General features: G+C 35.0%; 1 protein-coding gene across 1 annotated transcript; it reads right to left on the reverse strand.

The window, feature by feature from the left end:
* Positions 1–5,873: 5,873 nt before the first annotated feature.
* Positions 5,874–14,027, reverse strand: LOC125817218 (uncharacterized). The gene is made up of 6 exons (XM_049496766.1): positions 13,878–14,027; positions 12,673–12,830; positions 12,163–12,601; positions 12,041–12,091; positions 6,678–6,743; positions 5,874–6,092 (listed from the first exon to the last, which is right to left on the reverse strand). Exons 1-6 carry the CDS (start codon positions 14,025–14,027, stop codon positions 5,874–5,876), a joined length of 1,083 nt encoding a protein of 360 aa, XP_049352723.1.
* Between the last annotated feature and the right edge of the window lie 450 nt (positions 14,028–14,477).

A 14,477-nucleotide genomic window follows, 5' to 3' on the forward strand; every position in this document is an offset into this window, starting at 1 on the left:
AGCTGAACAAATCTATATACAAAAGCTAAACAAAACATAATTGAGCAATGACATAACTGAATTAGAATGTCAGTACTGAAACATAACTGAAAAGCTAAACTGAATGTAATGATCAAGTTCTAATCATGAAAATAACCTGCTGAACTGAATACTGAAGTATGTACTGAAAACCTGGTCAAATGCTTTAAGAGTCTGACTGTGGGAGCTACTATTAATCGATATAAAACCACGCAAGCTAAACGTGGAGTACGATGTATACACTGCATCGAGAGGACCCAATATACTTTGCCAGAGGTATAAAGGCATGACTGTCGTGATCACTAAATCTGATGCCCAATAGAGGGGACTTATAATCCTCTGGTGGTACGTAGTTCTGCGACTATGAGTGTACGCCGAACCCTAGTCCAACTCGATGCTAATTCTACTCCCAACTGAATATGTATATGATTGAAATATAACTAAAATACTGAGTAGCTCAAAATACTGACATGCTATCTGAAAATGCAACATTTATATACTGATATGTGACATTTGAAATCTAAAGCATGATTATCTATTTAACTGACCTAGCAAGTGTAATACATGAACTAAGAGAATCTACACAAACTAGGGTTCTTAGTTTTATACAAGGAATTATACGAAGTCCCAAGAAAACATACTATTTTGATTTTGGATACTACAACAACTAAATCACAACAAATATCCTAGGATTTAGAAACCCTAGGTCTAAACAACATATGGAGAATCAAGGAACTGACTGAATTCTAGGGACCTAGGGATTAAAGCAACGTACTAGTGAAATCCTACATACCTGGTGACAAAATCTACGAAGAAATCTTTCGATTTCGGGGCTGAAACTTGAAGAAAACCTTCTACTTGTTCTTGAGAGGCTGGTTAACTTTACTCATCTTTTTGGCTCTAATTTCGATGAATTTAGGTGAATAAAGGTTTTGGTTAGGTTCTGACTAGATTATTAGGTATAAATTGAGTAAAATGACGTAGTTTAGGTGTAAAACGATGTTGTTTAAATGTTCAATGCATAGGGGAAAAAACAAAAATGACCTTGACTTAACAGCTGACGAGACCATCGACGATCCCTGACCGACGGACCATGGATTGATCGACGGTCCGTCCTGGCAGAGCATCGGTTGGCCTCTGAGACTTGGTGATGGGGATCACGATCCATGGACCATGGACCATAGACCGTGGTACCACCTACGGTCCATAGGTCCTACCATTGGTCATGATTTTCCTGGGGTTCTGGGTGACCAACCACAGACCATACCTACAGTCTGTGGCCAAAACCACGGGCTGCAGTTTGGACTCGGTCTGTGGCACCTGCAAGTTCTGATTTTTTTTTTTGCATTTTAGTCTTTTTTGAATCTGGGGTATTACATTACCTCTACCACTAAGTACTAGAAACTGATATCTAACTGAACTGAGTTCCAAAAACATACAAATATGCTGAAATACAAGAATAACTGAGGGAACAAGATGCTGAGACTGAATTTACGCAAGTGTAAACTGAAAGACTGGAGAGGAACTATTACCTCAAGCTGAAACAGAATCGGAAGGAAAGAGGTGAGGATACTTGGACTTCATGGTTGCTTTTGCTTTCCAAGTGAGCCTCTACGGACCGACTCCTCCAGAAAACCTTCACTGAAGCGACCTCTTTATTTCTCAATCTACGAAACTGTCAGTCAAGAGTCTCTATTGGCACCTCTTCATAAGTGAGACTATCCTTCACAACCACACTCTCTAATGGTACTATTGATGTCGGATCACACACACACTTCTTCAACAAGGAAATGTGAAAGACTGGATGAACTGCTGCTAGTTCTGCTATCAACTCTTACTCATAATCCACATTACCAACCCTTTTTAGGATTTTGTAAGGACCTGCATTGAGCTTCCCTTTCTTACCAAATCTCATCGCCCCTTTCATAGGTGACACCTTTAGAAAGACCCAATCATCAATTTCAAACTCTAAGTCCCTTCTCCTCACATCTGCATAGGGAGTATGATGACTCTGAGTTGTCTTAAGTCTATCCCTGATGTGCTGAACCTTTTCCATAGCTTCATGAACCGAATCTGGCCCTATCAAGGCTGCTTCACCCACTTCAAGCCAACTAATTGGGGACCTGTATCTACGCCCCTATAGTGCCTCATACGAGGCCATCTGAATACTGGAATGAAAGCTATTATTATAGGAAAACTCTATGAGAGGTAGGTGGTCATCCCAACCACCCTTGAAATCGATCATACAATATCTCAACATATCCTCTAAGGTCTGAATGGCACGCTCTGCCTGACCATCCCTCTATGGATGAAATGTTGTACTGAGATTTACCTGGGTACCAAGACATTTCTGAAACGATTTCCAGAAATGAGAGGTAAATTGAGGACCTCTATCTGAGATGATAGACAAGGGAACCCCATGCAACCTGACTATCTCATGGATGTAGAGTTTGGCGTAGTCCTCCGTTGAATCTGTAGTCTTGAAAACAAAGAAGTGAGCAAACTTAGTAACTCTGTCCACTATCACCCAAATGAAGTCATGATGTCTTCGAGTAATGAAATCCATATTTATCACTTCCCACTTCCATATAGGAATGTTTATCTCCTGAGTCATACCTCCTGGTTTCTGATGTTCTACCTTCACATGTTGACAATTAGGACACTTAGCCACAAAACTTGTTATGTCCCTCTTCATGTTGTTCCACCAAAAGACTTCCCGTAGATCACGGTACATCTTAGTGGAACTGGATGAATGGAATACCTTGAGTTATAAGCTTCTGTAAGGATTTGCTGCTTTAACTCACCCACATGAGGAACACATAAGAGACCCTGGTAACGAAGTACACCATATCCTCCTTGGGAGAAAACCTCAACTTTATACTGATGAACTGCACCTTTCAACTAAAGTAATATAGGATCACTATTCTATTTTTCCTTAACCTCTGCTATCAATGAGATTCTGATCCATTATGAACTATCACCCCACTATGTGATGTGTTTGTAAGGAAAATTCCTAAGCGAGCAAGTTGGTGAACATCTTTGGCTAGCTCTTTTCTTTCTTCCTCAACATGTGGTACACTACCCATAGACGACATGCTGAGAGCATCAGCCACTACATTGGCCTTGCTCGGATGGTAAAGCACATTCATGTCATAGTCCTTGAGGAATTCAAGCCATCGCCTCTGATGAAGAATCAACTCTTTCTGGGTGAACACATACTTGAGGCTCTTATGATCTGTGAATACATCAACATGAATGCCATACAATAGTGTCTCCAAATCTTTAGGGTAAATACTACGGCTGCAAGTTCGAGGTCATGAGTCGGGTAGATCTTCTCATGAACCTTAAGCTGTCTAGAAGAAGCTATGACCTTACCTCGCTGCATCAGCACATAGCCGTCTGAACCATCTGGTAGAGACAAGGCCGGAGTTGTAGTCAACCTAGTCTTCAGTTCTAAGAAACATTTCTCACACTCATCTGACCACTGAAATTTGACCTTCTGAGTCAACTTGGTAAATAGGGAAGCTATGGATGAAAATCCTTCAACAAATCTTTTGTAATAACCGGCCAAACCCAAGAAACTTCTGATGTATGTTGGAGAGGTGGGTCTGTGCCACTGCTGTACTGCCTCCAATTTCTTAGAATCCACCCGAATCCCTTCACTGGATACCACATGACCAAGGAAAGTAACAGACTCTAACCAGAATTCATATTTGTTGAGCTTAGTGACTAGCTGGCGATGTTTGAGAGTTTGCAGAACGACTCTCTGATGAGTCTTATGCTCCTCCTCACTCCGAGAATAAATGAGGATATCATCAATAAAGACAATGAAAAAAAAGTTCAAATATTATTTGTACACCCTGTTCATTAAGTCTATGAAAGTTGCAGGAGTATTTGTTAATCCAAAAGACATAACCACAAATTCATAATGACCATACCGAGTTCTAAAAGTTGTTTTCGAAATGTCACTATCTCTGACTCTGAGCTAATGATAGCCAGATCTGAGATCTATCTTAGAAAAGTAGCTAGCACGCTGAAGTTGGTCGAAGAAGTCATCAATCCTGGGGATGGGATACTTATTCTTAATTGTGACTTTGTTCAACTATCCATAATCAATGCACATTCTGATAGAACCAACTATCCTTTTCACGAACAATGCATGCACCCCATGGAGAGATATTAGGACTGATGAAGCCCTTATTTAAAAGGTCTTTCAATTGCTCTTTCAATTCCTTAAGCTCGGCTGGAGCCATTCTATAAGGAGGAATCAAAATGGGCTAGGTATCTGGGATGGGATCTATTCGGAAGTTGATTTCCCTTTCGGGAGGAATTTCGGTAAGATCTTCTAGGAACACTTCTGGAAACTCATTTACTATTGGGACTGACTCAAGAGTTGGGGTTTTGGAGTTTGAATCCTTAACCCGAACAAGATGATAGACATACCCTTTGGAAATTATTTTTCTGGCCTTAAGGTAAGAGTTGAATCGACCCATAGGCACTGAGCTACTACCTTTCCACTCTAAGACTGGCTCATTTGGAAACTGAAACCGAACGACCCTAGTTCTACAATCGACTGAGGCATAAAAGGAATGTAGCCAAACCATGCCTAGAATGATATCAAAATCTACAATTTCTAACTCTACAAGATCTGCTGAGGTGACTTTCTAAGTGACCGTGATAGAGTAATTCATGTATACTTGTCTAGCTATAACTAGGTCATTAACTGGAGTAGAGACTGAGAAGGGTTCTGAAAGAGTTTTTGGATTGACACCAAAGTTTTCTGCTATATAGGGAGTTACAAAAGATATGGTAGCCCCTGGATCTAACAATGTATAAACATCCAAATAAAAGACTCGTAACGTACCAGTGACTATATCAGGAGAATCTTCATGGTCCTGGCTTGCCTGAAGAGCATACAACCTGTTCTGGCGCTGACCGCTACTTGTACCAGATGAAGTACCTTGCTGCGTTGGATGACCTACTGGTGCTGTAGACTGAGACGTATTGTTGTTGCCTACTTGCCCTTACCTGGAAGAGGGGCAATCCTTCAACCTATGGCCAGATTGACCACACCCAAAACACCCTTCCTTGTCTACAAGACACTCTTCCGGATGGTTCTTACTACAATGTGGAAAAGTTGGGTAAGTCCTGTTACCTGAAGCATTCCTGTGAGACCTACAGCCTGATGCCCTACCTTTCTGATCCAATTGAAACCTAGAGGATGGGGCACTAGCTGATGAAGGTGCTGGGATGTAGACCTCTGCTGAAACTGTGAGCAATTCCCATCGTCCGACTTTTGTTGTGAGTATTTATAGTTTCCTGTTATGGCCTTTTTATTATTCTTAGGCAATTCCCTAAGCTTATCTCCCTCAACCTGCTGAGCATGAGTCATTAGTTCGGAGATATCCATATCTCCTAAAAGCATAGCATTCCTGCACTCAGTCTTCACTAGATTGAATACCCCAAACAAAAACTTACTCATTTGTGCCCTTGAATCAGCAACCATGTGTGGAGCATACCTAGAGAGCAGGGTAAACTTAAGCCCATAATCTTAGACCGACATTGAACCCTGCTTCAAGTTCATAAACTCTTGTACCTTAGCTTCTCTTAGATTTCTTGGGAAGAACCTGTCTAGGAAAGTACCGATAAAACAATCCCAAGTCATAGGAGCTGCATCTGCACCCCTATTTTCTTTCCACTGAGTGAACTAGATATGAGCCACATCCTTAAGTTGGTAGTATGCCAACTCAACACTCTCAGTTCCAGTCGTTTGCATTACTCCAAGAATTTTCTTAACCTCATCAATGAAGTTCTGTGGGTCCTCACCAACCTTCGAACCTAGATACTCAGCTGATTCATTCGAACAAAATCTCAAGCCCTAGCTCCAGCTGATCCCCCATTACTGTTAGAAGGAACTGTGGCTTGCTGATGTTCTGATCTTCCACACTTTGAGCTAAGAGTTGAATCGCCCTCTGAAATTCTACATTCGTAACCTCATGATTTGGGACTGGAGGAATTGTGTTAGCATTGCGTGCGTTAGCATTCCGTGCATTAGCTCTACAAGGAGGCATGATCTGAAACACATAACGATGAATTAGAAAGGAGAAATTGGATCATACCCTCACACGATAAGAATAACAAAGAAATTGAAGTGTTTCTTAAAACACTTCGTAGCCTCCCTCTCATAGATGTTGTGCACTTCACACCCATGAAAAAAACTCTACTTAGTATGGCTTTCAGACATCCTAAGACTCTTGAACCTAAGGCTCTGATATCAAGTTTGTCACGCCCCAAGGCTACCCTCTTGACGTAACACGGGACCTAGGATTACGAGTGACCCCAAGATATTCCTGTGTTTGGCATATCATAAGCATATTGAAGATAATTGACAAAAAAACATTATGCGGAAGCTAAAACAATAAGTAACTTGAAAAATGGGGAATGCCCAACTAGTCTGAATGTATAAACCATACTAAGAGTTTAATAACAACTGAATGATTAAACTCACAATTGAAGCTGATTCTACTACTATGTGTGAAAAACTTCTAACTGAGTTGAGTTGCTGGGACATGCCCCCAACTAACTCTAAAAAAACTGAAACTAAAATGTAAAGACTAAAATGAAAGCATGTCTATTGTCCTCAGAATATGAGGACTCACCACTGACACTACTGAATGCTGACCGAGAATCGATCTAAGCGTGGTCTGAATGCTTAGTACCTGAACCTATATCATGAAAGGATGCAGCGCAGAGTATGCGTCAGTACATGGAATGTACTGAGCATGCAAGAGGAAAATACTAAGATGAAAAAATCTATATACAAAAGCTGAACAAAGTATAATTGAGCAATGACATAATTGTGTAAGAATGTAAGTACTGAAACATAACTCGAAAGCTAAACTGAATGCAATGCCCAAGTGCTAATCATGAAAATAACATGTTGAACTGAATACTGAAGTATGTATTGAAAATATGGTCAAATGCACTAAGAGTCTCACTGTGGGAGTTACTATTAATTGCCATAAAACCACGTGAGATAAACTTGGAGTCCGATGTATACGTCCCATCGAGAGGACCCAATATACCTTGCCAGGCGTGTAAAAGAATGACTGGCCTGATCACTAAATCTGATGCCCTACAGAGGGGACTTATAATCGTATGGGGGCACGTAGTTCTGGGACTATGAGGGTACACTGAACCCTAGTCCAACTCGATGCTAAGTCTACTCCCAACTGAATATGTCTATGACTGGAATTTAACTAAAATATTGAGTAACTCAAAATACAGACATGCTAACTGAAAATGCAATATTTATATACTGATAATGTAACATTTGAAATTTGAAGCATCTGTTTAACTGACCTAGCAAGTGTAATTCATGAACTAAGAGAATCTACAAAAACTAGGGTTCTGAGTTTTATACAAAGAATTATACAAAGTCCCAATAAAACATACTATTAAGTTTAGGATACTACAACAACTAAATCACAACAAATATCCAAGGAATTAGAAACCCTAGGTCTAAACAACATATGGAGAATCAAGGAACTGACTGAATTCTAGGGACCTAGTGGATGAAAGGAACCTACTACATACCTGGTGATGGAATCTACAGAGAAATCCTTCGATTTCAGAGTTGAAACTTGAAGAAAACCTTTTTCTTGTTCTTGAGAAGTTGGTGACTTTTCTCTTCTTTTTGGCTTTAATTTTGATGAATTTAGTTGAATAAAGGTTTTGGTTAAGTTCTGACTAGATTATTAGGCTTAAACTGAGTAAAACGACTTAGTTTTGGTGTAAAATGACTTAGTTTTGGTGTAAAACGACGTAGTTTAAATGTCCAATGCGTAGGGTAAAATACAAAAATGACCCTGACTTAACAGCCGATGAGACCATCGACGAGCCCTGACCCATGGACCTTTGACTGACTGATGGTCCGTCCTGACAAGGCGTCGGTTGGCGTTTGAGACTTGGTGTGGGGATCACGATCAACGGACCGTGGTCCATTTACGGTCCGTAGGTCCTGCCGTGGGTCATGATTTTTCCTGGGGTTATGGGTGGCCAACCACGGACCATACCTACGGTCCGTGGCCTAAACTACAGGTTGTGGTTTTGCCTTCGTCGATGGCACCTACAAGTTTTGAAAAAAATTATTCATTTTGGTCTTTCTCGAATCTGGGGTGTTACATAATAGGTACAATTTTTTTATGCCATTAGCTCGGCTGGACTTTATTTGATCGAGACTCTATTTTTTCATATGTATATGTGCATTTGGCTTCTTGGTTGCATATGAGTTAGGAGCCCTTGGCAGTGCTGTTTCGTGTTTCAACCACTGTGTGTGAGTTTGTACTAGTGGATCAGGTGTTATTGTCATGCACCGAGACTACACCCTAGACGTGGCCAAAATTTGAGACCTATTGCTGGCTCTCAAGAGAATCATTGGTTTGACTGACTAATTAGCAGGAAATTTGACTCAATCAAATTAAAAGCTTGTAAGATAAAAATACAACTCAACTTGACACAAATGCTCATTTTAGCAAAATTTATTATTCTCTAAGAATTTGAAGAAAGAATTTCTGAAACAACTCAACTCTAGCTATCTATGAAGCCTCTAAGTTCAACATGGACGTTGGGATAAGACCCTCAAAGCCCCAAAGTAAATACTAAAATGAAAAATGGAGCCTACCGAAATGCAAGGAGGAATCACCAAGACTCTCAAATGGGAAGTGCAAAGTGATCTCAACGAAGCACCGATTAATGATCCTAAAAACCTATATCTTCATCATAAAAAGATGTAAGTAGAATAACATTAGTACATTGAATGTACGAGTATGTAATATAGCCCACACGAAATGATTGAATGAAAATAAATATCTAAGCTTTATATTACAAATAAATATAAATGTTTTGGGATATTAATTTCACAACTTTCAATATGCACACAACTAGTAATCGTAAAAATGTTTACATTCATTATTAATACAAACCTATACTTTATTATTTAACTTACTAGTATACGTACCCGCGCGTTGCGCGGATATATTTAGATGAAAAAAAAACATATATTGAGTTATATTTTATATGAAATATAAATATCAACAAAAATTAAATAAACAAAAAATTAAATGAAAAACATTATATAATATTTTAAAATTATTTTAATCACAATATAAAGTTGTTTTGTGGTCCCAACAGTAATGTTTTTATAATTTTCATAATAAACATAAGCCACTTATATTAATATATAATATAAAATAATATTTAATAAAGTATTGTGTACGTGAAATACTCCTTTCGTCTCATATTAGTTGATCACTATTAATTTTTTACGGTGCTTAAAAAACACAAATAAGAAGATGATTTTTCTAATGCACACCTTAAAATACTTCTTGTGAATTATACAAACAAATATGAATACTTTCAAAAATAAAATCAATTGCAAGAGTAGTAAAAAAAGTTATTAAAGTTTTATTGACTTAGTAAGGTGATCAATTAATATAAATTAATTATATTTAGTATAATGATAAATTAATATGCAACAATTATATTTAGTATAATAATACACAAATACTCCATCTGTCCACTTTTAATTGTCATGTTCTTTTTTTAGAGTAAAACATAAGAACTTTGACTAACAATTTACGATATATTTTTTTATCATATTAATATGCATATATGGCTATTTGTAGTACTTTTTGTATAGTTTTGGAATATACAAATATTTTTCTTAAAATATCGAATTAATGTAATCTTATTTTACTTTGAAAATTGATCAAATTGACTTTTGAAAAATTAAATATGATAATTAAAAGTTGACGAAGGAGGTATAAAATAGAGGAAGTACTATAAAAGAATACAACTTTTTAGGTATATTGATTAGCGTGCCTTGATAGTATAGTAAGACTTCAATGTATGCACACATTTCAATATTTCCATCTTTCTTTCTTTATTTTTAATTAAACAAAATGGCCATGGGCCAATTTATTGAATAACAAAAAATGGAAACAAAAAGTTGGAGAAAAACGTCAGGTAGTAGAAAATAAGAAAAAAAAAATGAAAACTTAAAAAATATGGATCTATCTAAATTGTGGAAGGAGACCAAACATGCACCAATGGAATATGATTTTTGAGATTAGGAAAGTGAACTTCCTGTTTAGATCGTCACCGGTCAGAGCTAGATCCGTCATCTCTAAGCTCATGTGTGCCTTTTCATATTACTGTAAGTGTTCCTTTGTTTTCTTTATATTCTTCTGTTACCCTTTCTCAATTGGGTTCTTTGTAATTGTTAATTTTTTCTTGTAAAGTTTCTTGGAAGAACGAAATCTCTAATTTGAATCTCATCAACATAACTTTGGTAAAAAGAATTCTCATTTCAACATTCGAACATTCAAATTAGAACAAAGCCTAAGAAAGACTTTGTTCAAGCAGGTATCACACAGGAAATAAGATTTTGATTGAAATTGTATTTAGATCTAGAGTCGTTCTGTCAACAATCGTATGTTTCGTGAAATGGTGAGTTCATTTTTTTCTTCATTTTATTGAATTGTAATAAGAACTTCGATTGAAGAGTATTAGCATGCATTAACTTCTTGTCGTGGAGTTAATTTTTTAAAATTTATCAGGTGATGTCTTCTTCAACTCTATTTTGCCTCGATGTTACTCTATTTGGGTGATCAACTAAGGTATTATATTTTAAATTTAATTTAATTAGTACATGCATGCTATAACATAGTTGTGATAAGCTTATGTTAATGCAAATTTTGTTATTTTGCTTGGTGATTGAGAGTTTATTCTGTGGTCGTATCCGTTTTTATGTTCTTTGCAATGTCAGGTTAGATCTCTATCTTTGCTTTTATTTTTATGTTTAACCATGTTGTTAGAGTAGATTGTGATGAATTATTGCTTCTTGAGGAAGCAGGGAAATGATTATTTGTTTAAAATTCGAAAAGATGTCTTACATCTACAAATATGTAGTTAAGCTATTTTATTTTCCGCTCAATTTGTTTCTTTTTACACCAACCTCTATATTTTAATCTTATTTATATTGATATTTTTTGTAGTTTCAATGTGCTTATACCTATATAATGATGCATGCTTCAGATGATGAGCTTACTGATCTAATTCATATGCTTGATAGATTATAATTCAGTTTACTAAATTAACATAACGTAAATAATTGTGTGTTTACTTGTTTAAACTTATTGGAGTCTATTTAATGTGCTGCTTCTTTGAAATATCTGAAAGCATATATGAACTCCTTTAAATACTTGTTACATGATAGCTAGCAAGATTAAATGTAAAGTTTAAAAAGTATCTAGAACCAAGCTCTCCATTGCACATATATAGTCTAGTTTATAAAAAGATAATGTCAACAGACGGTTCCATTTCATATAATGGAAAAGTCTGATACTATATTCAAAGCACACTCAATTACTTAAGTGTGAAATTGTTCACCATATGCATAAGTGTATTATCCCCCTCCATTTTTTCAAACTCTTGCTACCAATTCTTCAAATTCAACAACTCAAGTATCATCTGTATTATCTGCCATTGTCAATAAAAGAGTTAACAATATTAATATATTTAAAATATTTTTAAATATTATAATTATTATAAATATTTATAAAACAAAGTTAATTGGATAGTTTAATATTCTAAAATAAACTAACTTAAATAATTAAAGCCTATTTCCCATTCGGTAAAACTTATGTCTTCTTCTCCTTCTTTATAACTTTGCATAACTTGTTACTGGGTAGTTTGACATTTAATCCCTCATAATTTGAATGTGTTGGTCGAACTCCAACATGTTTGCCACTATTGGGATATAACTTTCTAGTCAAATCAATCACATCTTCATTTTGTGAAGAAGCACAATCTATTTTGATAGGTGTCTGAAAATAATTTAAATACATACATAATTTAGTAATTTATGTGTGTTGAATACTTATACACATAATGTAAAATAACAAACTATGTTTTAAAATCTGAAAAGTTTAAAAAACGAAGGTTGAATTAAATTATATACCTCAATTAGTTTATCTTTGTCATAGCTCTGTCCACAATCAAGAGTTGCCTCCTGTTTCAAAAATTATAGTTAATTTATTTATATGACAATTAGAGTTAAATTTTAATAATATAGGCACTTACATTCAAATTGTGTATAAGAGAAGGATGACAATATTCCTTTAGTAATGCTTCATCATCAATGAACTTTACTACTTTGTAAACATTATCATTCTTGTTAATGTTTGAATCCTTAATATGGACTTTAAACATGAGCCTTTTCTCAATCAAAGAATCAAGTTCTATTGGATAACCCATGTCAGCATCTCCATCATCAATGAACTTTACTACTTTGTAAACATTATCATTCTTGTTAATGTTTGAATCCTTAATATGGACTTTAAACATGAGCCTTTTCTCAATCAAAGAATCAAGTTCTATTGGATAACCCATGTCAGCACCTCCTATAAATCCTGCCGTCAACTCCTTGGTAGTCTTTCCAATTAATTGTAGAACCTCTTTATTCCACAACAATAATGATATATATACAGTTTCATCAGTAACATGAATTTGAAGTCGATACCTAAAGTGTATAAAATAGAGTGTTCTATAAATTTTAGTTAAATTTTAAAAATCTATATTGTTTGCTCCAACCTGTGAATAACAGATATAACTTCAGCATTGCATTTTACGCAATAATATTTGTCTCCCAAAGGATCAACCTTTGTGATACACTTATTGCAAGTCAAGTATGACCATCTGTGACCAAGTTCCAAACAAACAATCTTTACACCAATCCAATAGCTAGACTCCTGCGAGTTAAATCATAATGTTTAGACAATTATATGTACTATAAAAAATATAGATTATAATTAGTAATATAATATATACAACTCACTTCAGTGCAATGAAGGAAATCCCTAATAAATTTAAAAGAGACCATTCCTGTAGACAACTCCTCAGTAATTGAAATATGTTGTTGTGAACTTGTTTATGAAACCTTCTCATATTCACCTGATGCAATTAACCTGTAAATTTATCATAAAATAGTAGTTATATAATTTGTTAATTTTAATTCATTTGGAGTACTTATTCATACAGATGAGTTGTCAAACTTGTTTTTAAAATCCGAAGATTGTGGTAGATCTGCATTAATCCATAGTTTGGTCAACAACTACGAATATAATATGTATTTGTAAAATAATTTAAAAGATTTATTAAGTTAGATAAATATATTTGTAATAATGATAAACAATAGTTTAACAAAATAAAAACTTTAAAATTCATACCTCTAAATGTAAATTGTTTAATAATACTTACTGCTCATCTTCTACAACAATATTCATGAAAGAGCTATTGTTGTCTCCTTGCTTTGACAATTGAATTGGTTCATATGAGACAACATGCCCAACAACTCTTAAAAAATTATGAAATTCTTAGTTATAATATTTACAGTATAATGAAAAGAATTATATAATAATATTATTATTTACCAATTAGTTGATTCTCGTCGATCTTGTGTTGAATTTCCACTTCTTCAAAAGTGCGTAGCTTAAAAACATCCATATAAAAAGATGAATCTTCACTTTCAGTCACAATAGTATTCTGAGTGAATGTAAGCTTGTGTTTATGAGAATTTGATTTAAATTTCGAGTGATAAGGCGCTATCACATAATATTTCATCTGATATAAACCATGATCATAAATCTTATCTCTAAAATACTTTATTGTGAACTTATCAATAGATGCATGTATTCGATCACTCTATATGAAAACAAAATTTTGTATAATCATTAATATTAAATGTATAATAGAATTAGAGAATAGCATTAAAAACACAAATTTGAATTAAATCATACCTTTTCATCTTGCAAAATCAACTCCATAATATACGGAATATCAGGCTTGTATTTATTGGGCACTGTCCAGAAACGAATAATATGAACTTTTAAATTCCAGTTCATTGAGTTATTGGTAATTTCAAATATTGTGTTATATTGCAAAGCCATATTTTGTAATTTTGAAAGTTGACAGAAACATGTTTAGTTTGAAACAAATGGTATCTATATATAGGTACATGGTACGTGATTTGAGAAATAGTTTTTTCCAAAAGTTAGTAGGAAGTTACAGAACTGCTCTTAATTTAAACTGCTCTAAATTTTAAACTGCTTTTGAATTTTTTATTACAGAATTAGAGGTTAATTCAGATGCTGCCAGATATTGCTAACATGGAACTGAAGAAGCTAACACGTCATTTATGCAATGAAACTGTATTAGATTTTAATATTAATACCGCTATAGTGTTGATATTGTTTTACAATTAATTGTTTAAATTGATACGTTGACAGACAAAATTATATCATGCTAATGATGACACGTGTTTATATTTATTTTAATTACAAATGTTAAATTAGTGTTTAATTGAAAATATGACACGTATAAATTTAAACTTCCTTCAA

This window comes from Solanum verrucosum, unplaced genomic scaffold, assembly GCF_900185275.1.
Source record: "Solanum verrucosum unplaced genomic scaffold, falcon-dt-bn FXZP01000260.1, whole genome shotgun sequence".
Classification (NCBI taxonomy): domain Eukaryota; kingdom Viridiplantae; phylum Streptophyta; class Magnoliopsida; order Solanales; family Solanaceae; genus Solanum; species Solanum verrucosum.

Bases quoted from the DNA above. Each gene is read 5' to 3' on its own strand.
- LOC125817218 (XM_049496766.1), bottom strand. From the start codon at position 14,027: ATGGCTTTGCAATATAACACAATATTTGAAATTACCAATAACTCAATG. The intron at 12,831-13,877 runs GTATGATTTAAT...TTTAACTCGCAG, and splicing joins TGATTTTGCAAGATGAAAAG to GAGTCTAGCTATTGGATTGG. The intron at 12,602-12,672 runs GTTGGAGCAAAC...TATACACTTTAG, and splicing joins GTTATATCTGTTATTCACAG to GTATCGACTTCAAATTCATG.